Source organism: Colius striatus, chromosome 15 (genome assembly GCF_028858725.1).
Source record: "Colius striatus isolate bColStr4 chromosome 15, bColStr4.1.hap1, whole genome shotgun sequence".
Classification (NCBI taxonomy): Eukaryota; Metazoa; Chordata; class Aves; order Coliiformes; family Coliidae; genus Colius; species Colius striatus.
The window spans coordinates 219727-235905 of NC_084773.1; the positions used below are offsets into that span (position 1 = coordinate 219727).

Sequence of the window (16179 nt, forward strand, 5' to 3'; positions counted from 1 at the left end):
TCACCATGAGCTCAGGCCGCTTGCTGCAGGCTCCCAGCACCTGGGCACACACCCGCAGGGCTCTCTCCCGCTTCCATTCTTTGCTGCAGGTGAGCCAGTCCCTCAGCACCTGAGGCAGGAGGCATCTCTCACAACAGGCATCTTTTTCTCCCTGAGATTGCTTTGCCTTCCTCATCTGGCCCCTCCCTGGCACAGCCTCCAGCCCCACTGAGCGCTGGCACTGCAGCCCCCACCACCTGGCTCCCTCCAGCCGCCTCTGCCCTGAGCCAGGGGTTGCTTCCCTGGCAGCGTCTCCCCACTCCAGCCTTCCCCCGGGCTGCTCTCGCCCAGCTCGGGGCTGGCTCTCGCCTTTCCCTCGGTCAGGACCCACTTCTCTGCCCCTCCGGAGGCTGCAGTGGCCGGGAGCTCCTCAGCCCCCGGCCCCAGCCAGACACACAGGCTCAGAGCCAGGAGCCAAGGAAACGTGTCCACCTCCCGTCACCCACCCAGGCCTCGATTCTCTGTCCCTGCAACACTTCCCCCACTGCCCCGTGGCTACTCACATGGACCATGTCATCAAAGCAGTCAGAGGTCTCCTCTGCCTCCAGGAGGGTTTCTGTGACATGGCACAGGTATTTCATGCCTGTCCTGTGCAGATGCTAAAAGAAGGAAAGCAGAGCTGAGGTTCTGCATCCTGGGGGCTGCCAGGGCCTGCTGAGGGGGAATCCCGAGCCAGATGTGGGCAGGCACTGGCCAGTGGCTACCTTCAGGTTCACAGATTCCCTCCCTGTCTCCCCTCTCTCCATCTGCTCCTTGGAAGGATAGGTCAGGGCACTCTGGCAGCACACTGACAGCAGGTTGCGATTTTCCTTCCTGCTCAGAGGTGGCCTCAGCTTGCTGCCCGGAGAAGAAAGGAAGAGAAAGCAGAAAAAGGAACTATTAACCCTCTGCAGAGTGTGGCCCAACACCCCCAGCCCACGCCAGAGAGCACTGCCTTCAGCTCCAGCAATTCCTGCCTCCTCCCAGGCAGCAGGCAGCCTCACAGCCCAGGGTAAGGGCCCCCTGGGGCTCCGGTGGGAGACCCCCAAAACGGGGAACATCCTCCCGCTCCACAGCCCCAGCAGCTCCTGGCCCCAGGCTCAAGGCCGCTGGGGCACACCGGGAGTCCCACAGCCTGGGCAACAGAGCTCACCGCAACTCCTCCAGAGCCTGATACACTTCATATACCACCAAGTCCCAGGGCTCCTCCTGGATCCTGCAAGCCCCAGAGACACCAGTGCAGAGTTGGCAGCGGGCAGGGACACGGGACAGCCCTCCTGCCTCCCCCAGGATGGGCTCTGCTGCCAGGCCTGGGCAGACACTGCCCCATCACCCCCAGGGACCCCCAAAGGCACCGCAGGAGGGACCCAGCTCCTCAGCCACAGCCACCCAGCACCAGCACCCAGGGGCCACGCCAGCTCTGGACTCAGCCCCAGGAGCTCATTCCTGTGAGGCCGAGAACCATCGTGTCTCTGGGGAAACCAATCTGGTGTGCAGCCCAAAGAGCCCGCGGGCCTGCCCAGCCTCGGTCACTCACCAGCAGGGAGGGAGGGAGGGATGCAGGGAGGGATGGAGGGAGGGAGGCAGGCAGGGAGACAGGAAGGGAGGCAGGGATGGAGGGAGGCAGGGAGAGAGCTTGGCCCCACATGCCCAGCAGCGGGCAGCCGATGGCACCACCCTGGGCGCTGCCAGCCCCAAGAAAGGAGCGGGATCCCTGTCAGGCTTGGGCAGGCTCCTCCTTCTCCTCAGGGGCTCCCAGTACCGGCCTCAGCAGCGTCTCTGCCCCAGGCTCTCCCAGTACCCCTGGCCAGCAAAGCTCTTGCCCCTCTACTCACCAGCAGTCGAGCCAGCAGGGCCTGGGGAGTCGGCAGCAGGGCTGTGGGGAGGAAGAAGGGCCGTGTGAGCTGATGGGGATCTGCCGTGCCCAGCCCCCTCTCCCCCACCACCGGCTGCCCGCAGCTGCCCAGTGCAGGGTAAAGGCAGCTCCAGCATGGCCAGCAACGAGCCTTGGGCTCACAGCAGAGTGCTCCGAGCAGGAGAGCCAGGTCTCTGCCCTGCATGGCCCCTGGTGCTCAGCAGCAAAGCCTGGCTCTGCCTTTTGGTTTTCCTGGGCTCCTGCTCGGGGCTGGTGAGGCACAGGGAGACACAGAGCAGCCCACAGCCCACCCCTGGCCAATCCCAGCGGCACTCCCTGGGGCTCCTGCCTTGCTCCTGGGAGTCCACGGCCTCCGGCTCCTGTCTCTCCAGCAAGGCTCGGAGGCAGCGGGAGAGCGGGACCAGCATGGCACTGTACTGGGCTGGCATCACATACTGCAGCAGCCTTGGCCACAGGAGCTGCGGGCAAGAAGCAGGTAGCTGCCCACACTGGCCTTTCCACTCAGCGTGAAGATGAAACAGGCAGTCTGCCTTTCCCTGGGCCTCGTGTGCTTCGGTGCACATGAGGAGAGAGGTGCAGGCCACGGGGGAGCAAGGCAAAACTGTTCTGAGGGCAAGAAGTGGCCACGGCAGCAGAGCAGAGGGCAACTTACTTTGGTCATCCCTGTCAGAGACACATCCAGCGAGCCCAGGATGTCCATGCACAGGACCTGAAGAGCTCCTTCTTCCTCGGTTTGCCAGGAAAAAAGGTCTCCTGCCACCTGTGAGGCAGAGTTGGCAACAGCCTCGCTAACTCTTAGCTGCCAAGTGAGAAGGCTCAGGCACGACCTGCCCGTGCCCCTGCGCCCGCCTCCCAGCGGCACTGAGCTCCTGAAGGAGGACAAGGACAGCCGGGCCCAGCGCAAGGATCAGGTCCCAGCCCCTGGCAAGGACTGGAAAGCCTGAGAGCCGAGGGTGCTGCTGCTTGTCTGCACAGACCCCTGGGTCACAAAGGCTGCTGCTGTGAGCTGAGGAATGTGCCCTTACACAGGGCTGTGTCCAGTGCCAGCCCTGGCAGCAGCACACCCAGCCTGAGGGCCGGGGGAACAGCCAGGAGCCCTTTCCCTTGCCCTGCTCCCAAAGCAGAGCTTCTCGAGCCTCCTCATCTCCCAGCTGGAGGGAAGGTCCAGCCAGAGAGAAGATCCTTGGCAAGCCAGCAGGAAGCTTGGCCACGCTCAGCCTCCATCTGCTGGGCACCCAGCTGGCAATGCTGGCCCCAGGGGCCGCCAAACCAGCCCTTGCCAGAGGGATGCAGGACCCGCTCAGACCCCCCGTGTCCCACTCTGCCCTCACCAGTCTGCGTGAGGAGCGGCTGAACTCGATGAAGATGTGCCCCAGCACATCCCAGGAGCAGCAGCTCTGGGGGCTGGAGCTGAGCAGATCCCCGATGAACTGCAGCACTGCCCTCTGCACCTGCCAGGACGAGAGCGGTCACCATCCTCCTGTCCAACACCCAGAGGCTTTGCCTGGGGGCAGCTCTCGCGCAGAGACGGGAGAGCACATCAGCACTGGGCCATAGCAGCAGGCTGGACGTTCCTTTGCCCACAGACGCAGCAGCCTCCCCGCTCCACTCTGCCAGCTCTGCCCGGGGAGGAGCCATCGCCCCGCGCCTGGGCGACACGCCGGCACTTCCCTGGGCGCCCCAGCTCTGCCTCGAGGGAGGGACGAGGCTCCTGTGCCTCCGCTGGCAGCACCGTCCCTTCCCAAACCAGCTCACGTCGCGCACCGACCACACGGCCTCCGCCATCTGCGGCAGCTTCTCTCTCCTCCCAGGTGCTGGAAGACATAGGCACAGAATGCTGGGGCTGGAAGGGCCCTGCAGAGCTGCTCCAGCAGGTTCCCCTGGCTCAGGGGGCACAGGAACGTGTCTGGGTGGGTTTGGAAACCTCCTGAGGAGGAGCCTCCTCACCCTCCCAGGGCAGCCTGGGCCAGGGCTCCCTCACCTCAGCACCAAAGGACTTTCTCCTTGTGTTCCAGCGGAACTTTCCATGTCTCCGCTGTCACTCTCACAGTGAAAAAGTTTTGTCTTATGTTCAAATGCAACGTTTTGCATTCCAGCTTCATCCCACCATCCCTTGTTCCATCACTGGATACAACAGAGAAAATCATAGAACCACAGAATGGTGGGGGTTGGAAGGGACCTTTAGAGATCATCCAGTCCAACCTCCCTGCAGAAGCAGGGTCACCTAGATCAGGTCACACACTAACATGTCCAGGTAGGTCTTGAAGACCTCCAAGGAAGGAGACTCCACAACCCCTCTGGGGTTTTATCTTATGTTTAAGTGGAACTTTTTGTGTTGCAGCTTCATCCCATCACCCCATGTCCTGTTGCTGGCTACTATAGAAAAAAGGGATGTCCCAACCTCCTGACACCCAGCCTTTAGATATTTATAAATGTTAATAAGATCTCCCCTCAGTCTCCTCTTCTCCAGACTAAACAGCCCCAGGTCCCGCAGCCTTTCCTTGTATGAAAGATGTTCCATTCCCCTGATCATCTTGGTGTCCCTGCACTGGCCTCTCTCCAGCAGTTCCCTGTCCCTCTTGAGCTGGGGAGCCCAGAACTGGACACAGGACTCCAGATGAGGCCTCAGCAGGGCAGAGCAGAGAGGGAGCAGAACCTTCCTTGACCTGCTGCCCACACTCTGCTTGATGCTCCCAGGCTGCCATTGGCTTCTTGCCCACGAGCCATTGCTGGCTCATATTTAGTTTATTATCAACCAGCACTCCCAGGTCTCTCTCTGCAGAGCTGCTCTCCGGCAGTTCAATCCCCAGCCTGTCCAGTTGCATGGGGTTGTTCCTTCCCAGCTGCAGGACTCTGCCCTTCTCCTTGTTGAATCTCAGGAGGTTCCTCTCTGCCCAACTCTCCAGCTGGACGAGATCCTGCTGAATGGCAGCACAGCCTCTGGGGAATCAGCCAGTCCCCCCAGTTTGGTGCCAGCAGGGAACTTGCTGAGGGTCCCTCTGTGCCCTCATCCAGGTGGTTGATGAAGATGTTGAACCAGACTGGCCCCAGACCCCATCCCTGTGGAACTCCACTGGCCACAGGCGTCCAACTCGACTCTGTGCCGTTGATCAGCACCCTCTGGGCTCTGTCATTCAGCCAGCTCTCCATCCACCTCACTGTCCTCTATCCAAGCCACACTGCCTGAGCTTTCTGATGAGGATGTTATGGGAGATAGTCAAAAGCCTTGCTGAAGTCAAGGTAGATGACATGCACTGCTCTCCCCTCATCTAGCCAGACAGTTATGCACTCATAGAAGGATATCGGGTTGGTCAGACACAATTTCTCCTTGGTGAATCCATGTTGACTCCCCCTGACAACCATCTTTTCCTTCATATGTTCAGTGATGACATTCAGGATGAGTTGTTCCATCACTTTTCCAGGGATGGAGGTGAGGCTGACCGGCCTGGAGTTTCCTGGCTCGTCCTTGCTGCCCTTGTTGCAGCCTGCAGTGACGTTGGCCTTTCTCCAGTGCTCAGGCACCTTGCCTGTGCTCCATGAGTGTTCAAAAATGATGGGGAGAGGCTTAACAATCACATCAGCAGCTCCCTCAGCACTCTCAGATGCATCCCATCAGGACCCATTGACTTCTGAGCCTTAAGCTTGGCCAACAAGTCTTTAACCTCTTCCTCTTCCACCCGGGGCAACTCCTCTGCTGTCCTGGGATCCTGTTATCCTTGCTGGACTGGGCTTCCCGAGGGCCGGCCTTGGCCGTAAGGACTGGAGCAAAGAAGGCATCCAGTACTTCAGCCTTCTCTGCATCCTAGGTCACCAGGGCAGCCTCTGTGTTTAGCAGCGGGCCCACATTCCCCCTTCACCATCCTTCTGCTGCTGATGTACCTGAAAATTGCCTCATTCCTGTCCTTACCATCCCTGGCTACATTTAATTCTAGAAGGGCTCTGGCCTTCCTAGTTGCACCCCTGCATGCCCTGGCAATGTTCCTATACTCTTCCCAAGAAGCCAGCCCCTGTTTCCACCTCTCAGAGATGTCTGCTTTCTGCCTGAGTTGTCCCAGCAGATCCTTCCTCATCCATGGAGGCCTCCTGCCTCCTTTTCCTCCTTTCTTGCGCATGGGGACACCCTGATCCTGGGCTTGGAGGAACTGGTGCTTGAAGATTGACCAGCTCTTGAGGGCACTTCTGTCCTCTAGAATCATATCCCATGAGATCCATCCAAGTAGATCTTTGAAGAGGCCAAAGTCAGCTCGCCTGAAATCCAGGGTCACGGTCCTGCTTAGTGTTCTGCCCCTTCCACACAGGATCTTGAACTCTACCATCTCATGGTCACTGCAGCCGAGGTTGCCTCCAGCCTTCACATCCCCAACCAGACCCTCTCTATTCATCAGCACCAGGTCCAGCAGCACACCCCTCCTTGTTGGTTCTTTGATCACCTGCGACGGGAAGTTGTCGTCAACAATCTGCAGGAACCTCCTGGACTGTGTGTGCTTGGCTGAGTGGTGTTCCCAGCAAATATCAGGGTGGTTGGAGTCCCCCATGAGGACCAGGGACATTGTGAGGCAGCTCTCAGCTGCTCGTAGAAGGCCTCATCCACATCCTCCTCCTGCTCAGGTGGCCTGTAGCAGACCCCTACAACAACATCACCTGCCTTGCCCTGCCCATTAATCTTTACCCATAAGCACTCTACCCGCTCCTCATCCCCACCCAGGCACAGTTCAGTACACATTAACTGCTCCCTCACATAGCGAGCAACTCCACCTCCACGCCTTGTCAGTCTGTCTCTCCTGAACAATCCACAGCCCTCCCTGGCCGTGCTGCAGCCATGGCAGCTGTGCCACCACGTCTCTGTGACCGCAGGGAGGTCATAGCCCCGCATCTGCAGCCACACCTCCAGTTCCTCCTGCTCCTTCCCCAGGCTGCTGCGTTGGTGTAGAGGCAGAGCAGGGGCTGACTCAAACGCACAGGTTTCCCTGGATGGGTGCAGGAGGTTCCTCCCCAGTTTGGCTCTTTCTCAGGGTGCTCAGCCTTCCGTATCTCAGCCCAGTGTGCAGATGAAGGGCACTTCTCTTTGCGTTCCCTGTCCTGCCCTGTTTCCCAGCTACAGGGGACAGCTTGTTCTGTTTTGCTTCTCCCCCCACCCCCCAAGTCCCTTAGTTTAAAGATCTCTTTATTAAATTTGCTAGTCTATCCCCAAATAATCCAGTGCCCTCATGGGAGAGATGAATCCCATCCTGTCCTATGAAGCTCTAGTCCCCAAGGAAGGATCCATTGTCAAAGAACCCAAAGCCTTCCCGCCGGCACCAGCCTCTCAGCCAGGAGTTCACCTGGCTGATTTTTCCATTGCAAACTCCTCCTTTATCACCAGTGAAAAGGATAGAGGAGAAAATAACCTGAGCCCCTCTACCTTTTACCTGCTCCCCCAAGGATTTAAAATCCATCTGGATCCTGGAGATGTCATGCCTCATGACATCATTCATACCTACATGGAGCACAAGTAGGGGGTCGTAGCCTGCATCCCTGACAAGCCATGGCACTGTCTTGGCCACATCCCAGATCTTGGCCCCAGGCAGGCAGCACACCTCTCTTGACCCTGCTCCACACATGGGTCTCTCAGTGCCCCTTAGCAGCGAGTCACCCACAACAAGCACCCTTTGCCCCTTCCTGCCATGTCCGTTACCTACTGCAGGTGGAGCAGCTGACGGGTTGTTTGGTGGGTTCTCCCCTCTTGGAGCTTTCTCGTTGAGGTCCCTTGTCGCCAGTGCCTCACACTTATTTGCAGTGGGCACTCTGGAAGGAGGGCTTTGAAGACCAGCCTTTGCCTTTCTTTTTTTTGTAACCAGGGTCTATGACTTATTGGATTCACTGGAGGCTTGCACCTGATTGTGGAAGTCTCCATCTATCTCCACTTCTTCCCCTCTAATACTACAAAGCAAGACCATCCCCATCACGAGAGCTTCCTGGTCCTGGCGGCTCTCCTCACTTATCCTCCACTCCCCGTGCTCCAGGAACCCCTGGATTGCCTCAATCGGCCGCACAGCCGCGAGTAAACGAGCCTTGCCTCTGCTGTGTTTACTGCTGTTTAAAAACAGCGGTAACGGAGATATTGGTAACTATCAGTGAGCTCCCCCCTCAGTCTCCTCCAGACTGAACAGCCCCAGGGCCCACAGCCTTTCCTCAGAAGGAAGATGCTCCAGTCCCCTGATCATCTTGGTGGCCCTGCACTGGCCTCTCTCCAGCAGTTCCCTGTCCCTCTGGAGCTGGGGAGCCCAGAGCTGCACACAGGACTCCAGATGAGGCCTCAGCAGGGCAGAACCTCCCTTGACCTGCTGCCCACACTCTTCTTGCTGCCCCCAGGCTGCCACTGGCTCTTGCCCACGAGGGCACATTGCTGCCCATGGTTAGCTTATCACCATCAGGGCTCCCAGCCTGTACCTCACGTGAGCAGTGCTCCAGCATGTATCCCCATTGCTCATCCAACCTGCCAGGCTGGCCCATGGACTATGGCTCCGAGACGCTCCTCTTCATCAGGGCAATGGGACAACATCACAAGAGCCTTGAAACAGGACGAAGCTTCCTGTTATTTGGCCAGAGAGAAGAAGTGATTGCCACAGTAATGATTCCCAACACAGACACAACCAGCAGCCTGCAGGAACAAGGAGCTGAGGTGAGGAAAGAAGCAGCAGAGAGTGGAGCCATCAGGGACGCAGCAGAAAGCAATTGGCCAGTGGGGAGGGACACAGAGCAGGGGCTGCTGTGCGGTGTGGGCAGCACGGGGCAGCGGCGGGGGAAGGCTGGCGGGTGCCAGAGCCCGTGAAGGGGCGGCACGGGGACGGCAGCAGCGGGGCCTCAAGTGCTTTGTCCCCGGCTGCTCGGAAGAGCCCAGGGCCGCGCCGGAGGCCGCGCTCCGGCCCTCGCCGGCTTCAGGAGAAGGGGCGGGAAGCGGCAGCTCGGGCTCGTTCGTCTGCGGCCGGAGAAGCCGAGCAGAAGCGTCCCGGGCCGCGTGTGCTGCCGGCGCGGGGCCGGGCACGGGCTGTGGCCGCCCCGAGCCTCGTGTCGGGCAGAAAAGGCCGTTTGTGTGTGCGCGGGGCAGCGCCGGCCCCGTCCCGTGCCTGCGGCGTCTGTTGAAGCGCGGCCCCACGGCTCCCTTCCCTTCCCTTCCCTTCCCTTCCCTTCCCTTCCCTTCCCTTCCCTTCCCTTCCCTTCCCGTGGGCTTGGGGAATGGAGGAGCAGGCAGTACGACCAGACATGGCTCAGGGAAGCTCCAGCAGCGACTGGGAGGACTCAGGCAACAATCTGACCAGTCTCCTGTGGCTGAAGGACTTTTCCTTGGCCAACACCAGCTTGGCCAAGTCCTCCTGCTGCCTGGACGGCCCTGACCCCCCCAGCTCTCAGCGCTGCTCCACTTTGGCTGCCCCGTGCTCAGCCCTGGCTGCTGAGCCCGCCTGCGGGGCTCTGTCCCACTCCCCCTGCCAGCCCATCTCCTCCTCAGCCTCCAGAACACAGCATCACACCATGGTGCTGAGCCCTCAGCTCGCACAGGACATTGATTATAAGAGCAATCCCTATGTCAGGCCACCCTACACCTACGCCAGCCTCATCTGCATGGCCATGGAAGCCAGCCAGAAGCCCAGCATCTCCCTCTCTGCCATCTACAAGTGGATCAGGGACAACTTCAGCTACTTCCGACACGCTGATCCCAGCTGGCAGGTAGGAGACTGGCAGAGCTCTTGCCTTTGAGCCCCTGTGCCCACAGGGCTGGGGAGGGCTTTGCAGAGCCCCAGCGTGCAGGGGAAGGGCCTGTGGGGATGCTGGGTGCTGCTGGGAGGAGAGCAGCACGGGCAGCTGCTGAGGAGGGGCTGGGATGGGCAGCAGCTTGGGGCTGAGGCTCTGTGGGCCGGGGCAGGGCAGGAGGGACCCGGGTGGCTCATCCTTCCCCTTGTGTCCCTGCCAGCCCAAAGCCAGAGCGTGCCAACCATCCTGGGGGCTGCTCCAGGCAGGGCTGGGCACGACCCTGCAACCCCCTGCCCAGGTGTGGCCACCTTGTCCTCAGGCAGCGGGGTGTGCAGCAGCTCCTGAAGCCCAGCACAGGGCAGGGAACCCGCTGGTTCCTCTCCAGGCCCACCTGGGCCCTCCCCATCCCCTGTGCTGGGGGTCCTATGGGAGTGATTCAGGAGGAGCAGCTGTGTGCCAGTGTGGTGGCTTCTTCTCCTCACAGCGGGATAACCAGCATGGCTTTAATGAAACCATGAAAGCAGGAAGGTTTCCAGCCCTTCTCTGCAGAGGGCTGTTGCAGGCAGGAATGCTCAAGGTGTGAAGCAGCCAGGGAAGAACAGAGGCAGCCCGGGCTGCAGGGAGTTTGGGCTGAGGAGGGCAGATGGGGAGCAGAGACATCAGCTGCAATGTGTGACCATTGTACAGTGCCGTTCAGCTGTGGCTGTGCACTGAGCACAGCCTGGATTGTTTGCAGGGATTTCTGTGCTGCTGCTCTTCATTTCCACTTTTTCTCTTTTCCTCCTTCTTTTGGTTTTTTTTCTACTTTCTTGTTGGTTTTTTTCCTTTTTTTCCTTTATTTTTTTTTCATTCTCTTTCTCTCTCTCTCTCCTTTCTTCCTTTTTCTCTTTCTCCCTCTTTCTTTCTTTCACTCTTTCTTTCTTTCACTCTCTCCTTCTTCCTTTCTTTCTTCCTTCCTTTCCTATTTCCTTTTACTTCCTTTTTGAGGCTGTGTTCCTGGGAACATCCTGAGATGCCCTGACATTGCTGTCTCCTCTCTTTGTCCCCAGGCCACAATGTGCCTTTCCCCAGCCCCACGCAGCTCGGTGCCACAGCACCAGCCCAACACTCACCATTGCTTTTGCTTTGCTGCTTCTCTTCTGGCTCTAGAGCTCCATCCAGCGCAACCTCTCCTTGAACAAGTGCTTCATCAGGGTGCCCCGGGAGAAGGGGGAGCCAGGCAGAGGCGGCTTTTGGATGCTTCACCCCGAATATGCCCAGAGGCTCAAGAGTGGGGCCTGCAAACAGAGCAGGATGCCACCAGCACACACACACACATGGCCTGTCCTGCAACAGCCCCGCAAGGCACAGGGAGCCTGGCCACCACAGACACCTCCTCTGGCACATACACTTCCATCCTCGCTGTCAACAGGGAGTTGCAGCAGCTGCTCAAGGAATTTGAAGAAGCCACCAACAACCAGACCCTGACTGCAGCAGATGGCAAAGCAGGGCAGAGGCACAAGAAGCCATCGCCCACACCAACGGCCAAGGTGACTCGGCTTTGCAGCCCTGGCCTGCTGAGCCAGGAGCAGCAGCGTGAGCTGGGGGCACTGAAAGATGACTTTGACTGGGAAGCCCTCCTCAACACCAAACCAAGTGGAGATTTCCCCACTTTTGACACTCTGGAGCTCACACCACCAGTCAGCTCCACAGAACCTGACCCAGACTTGACAGGACAGGAGCACCACATGGACCATCTGCAGGATGGGCAGGAGCAGGAGCAGGTCCTTAACAAATCTAACCTGAACACCCTGTCTTGGCTTTCCAGCCCTGCCTTGCTGAGCCAGGATGAGCTGGCTCAGCTGGGATCCCTGAAAGGAGACTTTCACTGGGACGCCATCCTCAACACCAGCCTGAGCAGTGTCTTCCCCACTTTTGACAATCTGGAGCTCACACCACCAGCCAGCTCCACAGAACCTGACCCAGACTTGATGGTACAGGATCAGCACATTGACCATCTCCAGGGGCAGGAGCAGGTGCAGGTCCTCATCAAATCAAGCCTGAACAATCCAGACTTGGACGAAACCTTCATGCCCACTTCTCTGCCACAACGTGACTGGGATGAAGAGACAAGTGACTGCCTCTACAACTGTGTCCACATAGAGCAGTTGTTTGAAGACAACGATGCCTCTTTTCCAGCAGATGTGAGTGAGTGGAGCAGTCTGACATCCCTCTTATCAAAGGCCAGTCACCGTGCAGAGGATGCTCCCCCATGCTGCTGGGATGAGATTTTCCAGAGACAGAGACATCCCCAAGGATTTCACAGCTTAATTGTAAGATTATTCATGGAAAAAACAGAGGGAGACAAAAACAGCCCCACAGGGAGTGTTTGATAGATCTTTAAAGGACATGGGAGAAGTCCCTGTTTCTGTTTTCACAGAGGTGGTTTTGACTACAGGCATTAAACAGTTGTTACCCACTCTCTTTTCTTCAAGGTCCTCTGAAATGCTCTGCACTGCTCCTTTGACCTTCCTCCTTGTGTTGTTGATGAGAACATGTGCACAGCCATAGCGATTTCCTTAGCTACACCTTGAATGTGGATGATGATGGAGAGATCCAGAAGTGTGAGCTTTGGTTCCTATGGTTCTTAAAGCAAAGATTGCCTTCAGGAGTCCTTGGAATGGAATGTATTTCTATTTACTTGTCTTATGAGTTGATTTCACTTGATAATTGAGGAAAGTGTTTTTGTCATTCTCAGCCATTCTTTCCTTTCTTTTTTAGCCCCCTCAAGAAAGAAGGGAGTTGAGCACAGGAGTTGAGCACTGGGCATTCATAGGCTCTGGAATTCAGATGAAGCAGAACAGCATGGACAGGTGTCATGGTTTGCCATAACAGCCTTTTCTGGTGAGGGGGAAGGGGCTGTAAAGATGGCTCCTGTAAGAAGTTGCTCGCAACTCTCCCCAGCTTTGAGCCAGACCCACTGCTGGGGCTGAGCCAATGAGACGCCTCCACCATCACTTTTTAAGAAGAAGCTGGAAGGGGAGATTTCTTCCTCCATCTTCTTCCTGCTTCTGCCCTTCCTTCTTCTTCTGGCTGCTGGTGGTGCAAGGAGTAGGAACAGTGAGAGAAACAACCATGTGGGCTCCAAGGTCAGTGATGAAAGAGAGGAGGAGGTGTGCTGGAGCAGAGACTCCCCTGCATTCTATGGAGAGACCTGGTGAAGCTGAGATTTGTTTGCATTTCTTTAAAGACCCCACATCAGGGGCAGAGACTCATTTTGATAATGAGCCCGTATCAGGGGCAGAGACCCATTTTGCTAAAGCTGGCCCCGGACCAGGGGCAGCGATTCACTTCATTAGAGGCCCCGAGCCAGGGACAGTGACTATGGCTGGAGGAGGCCGTGTCCCGTGGGGGGGACCCAACCACTTCACTGAAGACCCCGAGCCAGGGGCAGAGATTTTCTTCTTTAAAACTATGGCTGGAAGAGGCCGTGTCCCGTGGGAGGGATCCAATATCCACAGCTGTAACTGTGGGGAGGAACCCATGACAAAGCAGCTCATTCAACTTATGCCCAGAAGAGGCCTTGTCCAGAGAGAGGGACCCTGTAACTGCAACTGTAGTGAAGAATCCACGCCAGAGATATTCACCAAGGTCTGTGTCCCGTGTCAGGGACCCTGTATGGGCAGAAGACACAGCTGCTGGGAACAACCCACAACAGAGAAGTTCATTCAGGACTGTGTTCCAGGGGAGGGACCCCGTGTTGGAGCAGGGGAAGAATGCCAGGAGTCATCTTCATCTCAGAAGATAGAAGGGGCAGAGCCCATCTGTGAGAGACTGACCACATCCCCCATTCCCTGCCCCCCTGAGCCATTGAGGGGGGAGGAGGTAGAGATCTGGGGAGCAGTGAGCTGGGCCCGAGAAGAAAGGAGGGATGGGGGAGGGAGATCTTAAAGTGCTGGGTGTAATTTTCTCATCATCCTGCTCCCTTTTTGCTTTTATTCTGTTCTGTTTCTTGTACAATAAACTTTCCTCCTTTCCTCTCTCAGTCGAGTACTAGAGTCTGTTTTGCCCACAACCGTAACTGGCAGCGAGCCCTCCCTGCCCTTGTCTCCATCCACAACAATCTTGCTTATCTTTTTACTCCCATTTCGCTGGGGCCTCTGCCATCCTAACGAGGGTGGGGGTGAATGGGGGCATCGAGCGAGAGACTGTTGTGGTGCTGCTGTGCTAGCTGGGCCAAACCACAACAGCAGGACCAGCTGGGCTGCCTCTCCTCTTGCCCTTTGTCTCTCTTGTCATCAGTGGACACAGGGGCCAATGCCACTGCTCCAAGTTCTGGCCTTTCTGTAAGCTGCCTGCTGGAGACCTTTGCTGACCACGGGCTCCAGGCTGTAGTGCTTTGGTAGATGACTTCCATATTGATCACAGCATGCTGGGGGAATCACAGCATCTGGGTGATGTCTCTGGCAGGAATGTCAGGAAGGGGAGAAGTTGACACAAAAAGGCCAACACAAACTTAGATGAAACCTGACTTTAACACAAGGGTTTAGTTGAATCATGTGAGCAGTGTTCCAGCATGTATCCCCATTGCTCATTCAGCCTGACAGCCTGGCCCCTGGGCTATGACCCTGAGAAATTCCTCTTTCCTGGGGGAATAGGACAACATCACAGGAGTCTTTAAACAGGCTGAAGCTTCCTGTTATTTGGCCTAAGAGCAGACGTGCAGTGGAAGGACAATGATATTGTACAAGATGCTGCTCCTTGGAGAGCAGGAGATACCAGAACAGTGTTCAAGAGGGGTTCAGAGGAACAGTGTCCCAGAGGAACAGACCCCATAAAAGCCCAGTTTTTGCCAAGAGCATCAGCAGCCTCCTGGGCACAGGCTGCAGGGTGACCGAGACTCTGTGCGACTGAGAATGCAGGACCCGATGTGACCAGTGCTCCAGAACATTCTAAGCATAGGAAGAAGCTCCAAACTTGGACAAACCTTTGGAAGGGTCTTGAAGTTTACAGGAGATGTAGATTGGTTCCGGACTTGAGACACGAGGAACATTGAGGCTTTGGTGTCAATTGCCCCTTTGGAAGGAGGCAGATTTTTCTTACTGCTCCCACATATTTTTCTCATTGGTTCTTCTAACACAACCCGTGCTAATTCCAGTCACAATCATGATTTCCACCACAAATACAACCAGCAGCCTGCAGGAAGAAGGAGCTGAGATGAGGAAAGCAGCAGCAGAGAGTGGAGTCATCAGGGATATAGCAGAAAGCAATTGGCTTCATAACATTGAGCAACCGTTGAGTGGATGGTCTTAAAAGGCTGTTGAAGGACTAATCTTGGTAGTTGTAACCATGACTGGGACTGGGATTTGCACAGGTTTTGTTAAAAGGGCCACAGAGAAAAAGATGTGGAAGTAGTAAGAAAATGTCTCCTTCCAAAGGGGCAATTGATAGCAAAGCCTCAACCAAATTAGTTAGTAGAGAAAGCAGAGAAGAACAGAGCCCTTTGTGTAAACAGTGTAGAGCACTACACAGTGTTGTAAATCCACGTGGCAAGTTTCTTGCTGTTAGTAGAGCAGCAGCAGATGCTCAGGTCTGAGTGTGCAGGAGAGACCAGCAGAGACGCTTCCTCCAGCTGTGACGACTCCGAGGCAGGGTGTGCAGGTGGCATCGCCAGAGATAGGTGTGCCCTGTGTGCAGATTTGTTTCCTGGACATATGTGTAGAAAGTGTGTGCTGTTGTCTCCGGGTGCGTCACACCCCTCCTGCAGCCAGAGCTGTAATAAAGCAGCACAGCCTCTCCCCGCTCTGCTGTGGTTGGCGTGTTTCTTGGGTGGGCGTTTCGGTACCAGCCCCAGGATTGTCCCCGCAGCACAGCCAGGCCCCGTCCCTGCGGCACCGCCGTGTCGCTGCCTCCCTGCGGCACGACCAGCAGCTGCTGAAGTGCAGCGAGGGCTTGGAAAGAGTGTGAACAGGGACCTGTTCCAGGCTGAATTGTTGTTCTTACACCGCTCCCGATACCCTTCTCCTCCTTCCTTTGCCGTTTGCCCTTGTTACCTCCGGCCGGCTGTGGAGGCGGCTTTTGGGGGCCGGTGGGCCAGATGCGCCGCAGGAGGTGCCAGGGTGCTGTGCAGCTGTGGGGCAGAGCTGCCCTGGCTCTGCCCGTGCTGCTACTTTGCCTTCTCCTCCCAGGAGGGTGGTGGGAGCCAGTCTGCCCTGGCCAAGCTCCCGCTTTGGACGTGGACACCACAGGTGGGGAGGGATCAGGGCTGGGGCTGAAGGCACCAGAGACACAGCCGGCACCCAGCAGCAGCCAAGGGAGCAGCCAGGGCACTCCAGGGATACAGCCTGGCTCCTTGGGGCTACAGGGAGCACCAGAATGTCACAGCATCACAGGATCGCAAGGGCTGGAAGGGACATCAGAAGCTCTGATAAACCCTGTCAGAGCAGGGCCACCGGGAGCAGCTCACACAGGAACTGGGCAGCCCCTTCCTTTGGAGCCTCTCCTGTTCCAGCTTGTCCCCGTTACCCTAGTGCTATCCTGGGCCACCACTGAGACCAGCAGTGCGGGTGAACCCGGCC

The 16179-nt window shown here is 57.2% G+C and overlaps 1 protein-coding gene across 1 annotated transcript; it reads left to right on the forward strand.

Annotated features, from left to right (window-relative positions):
- Window positions 1–9109: 9109 nt before the first annotated feature.
- On the forward strand, window positions 9110–15568 carry LOC104553985 (forkhead box protein J1-like). Its single transcript, XM_062008651.1, is given in 5 exon segments — window positions 9110–9598; window positions 10772–10921; window positions 10924–11301; window positions 11551–11844; window positions 15470–15568. Coding segments are annotated over 5 exon segments (1410 nt in total).
- The last annotated feature ends 611 nt before the right edge of the window (window positions 15569–16179 follow it).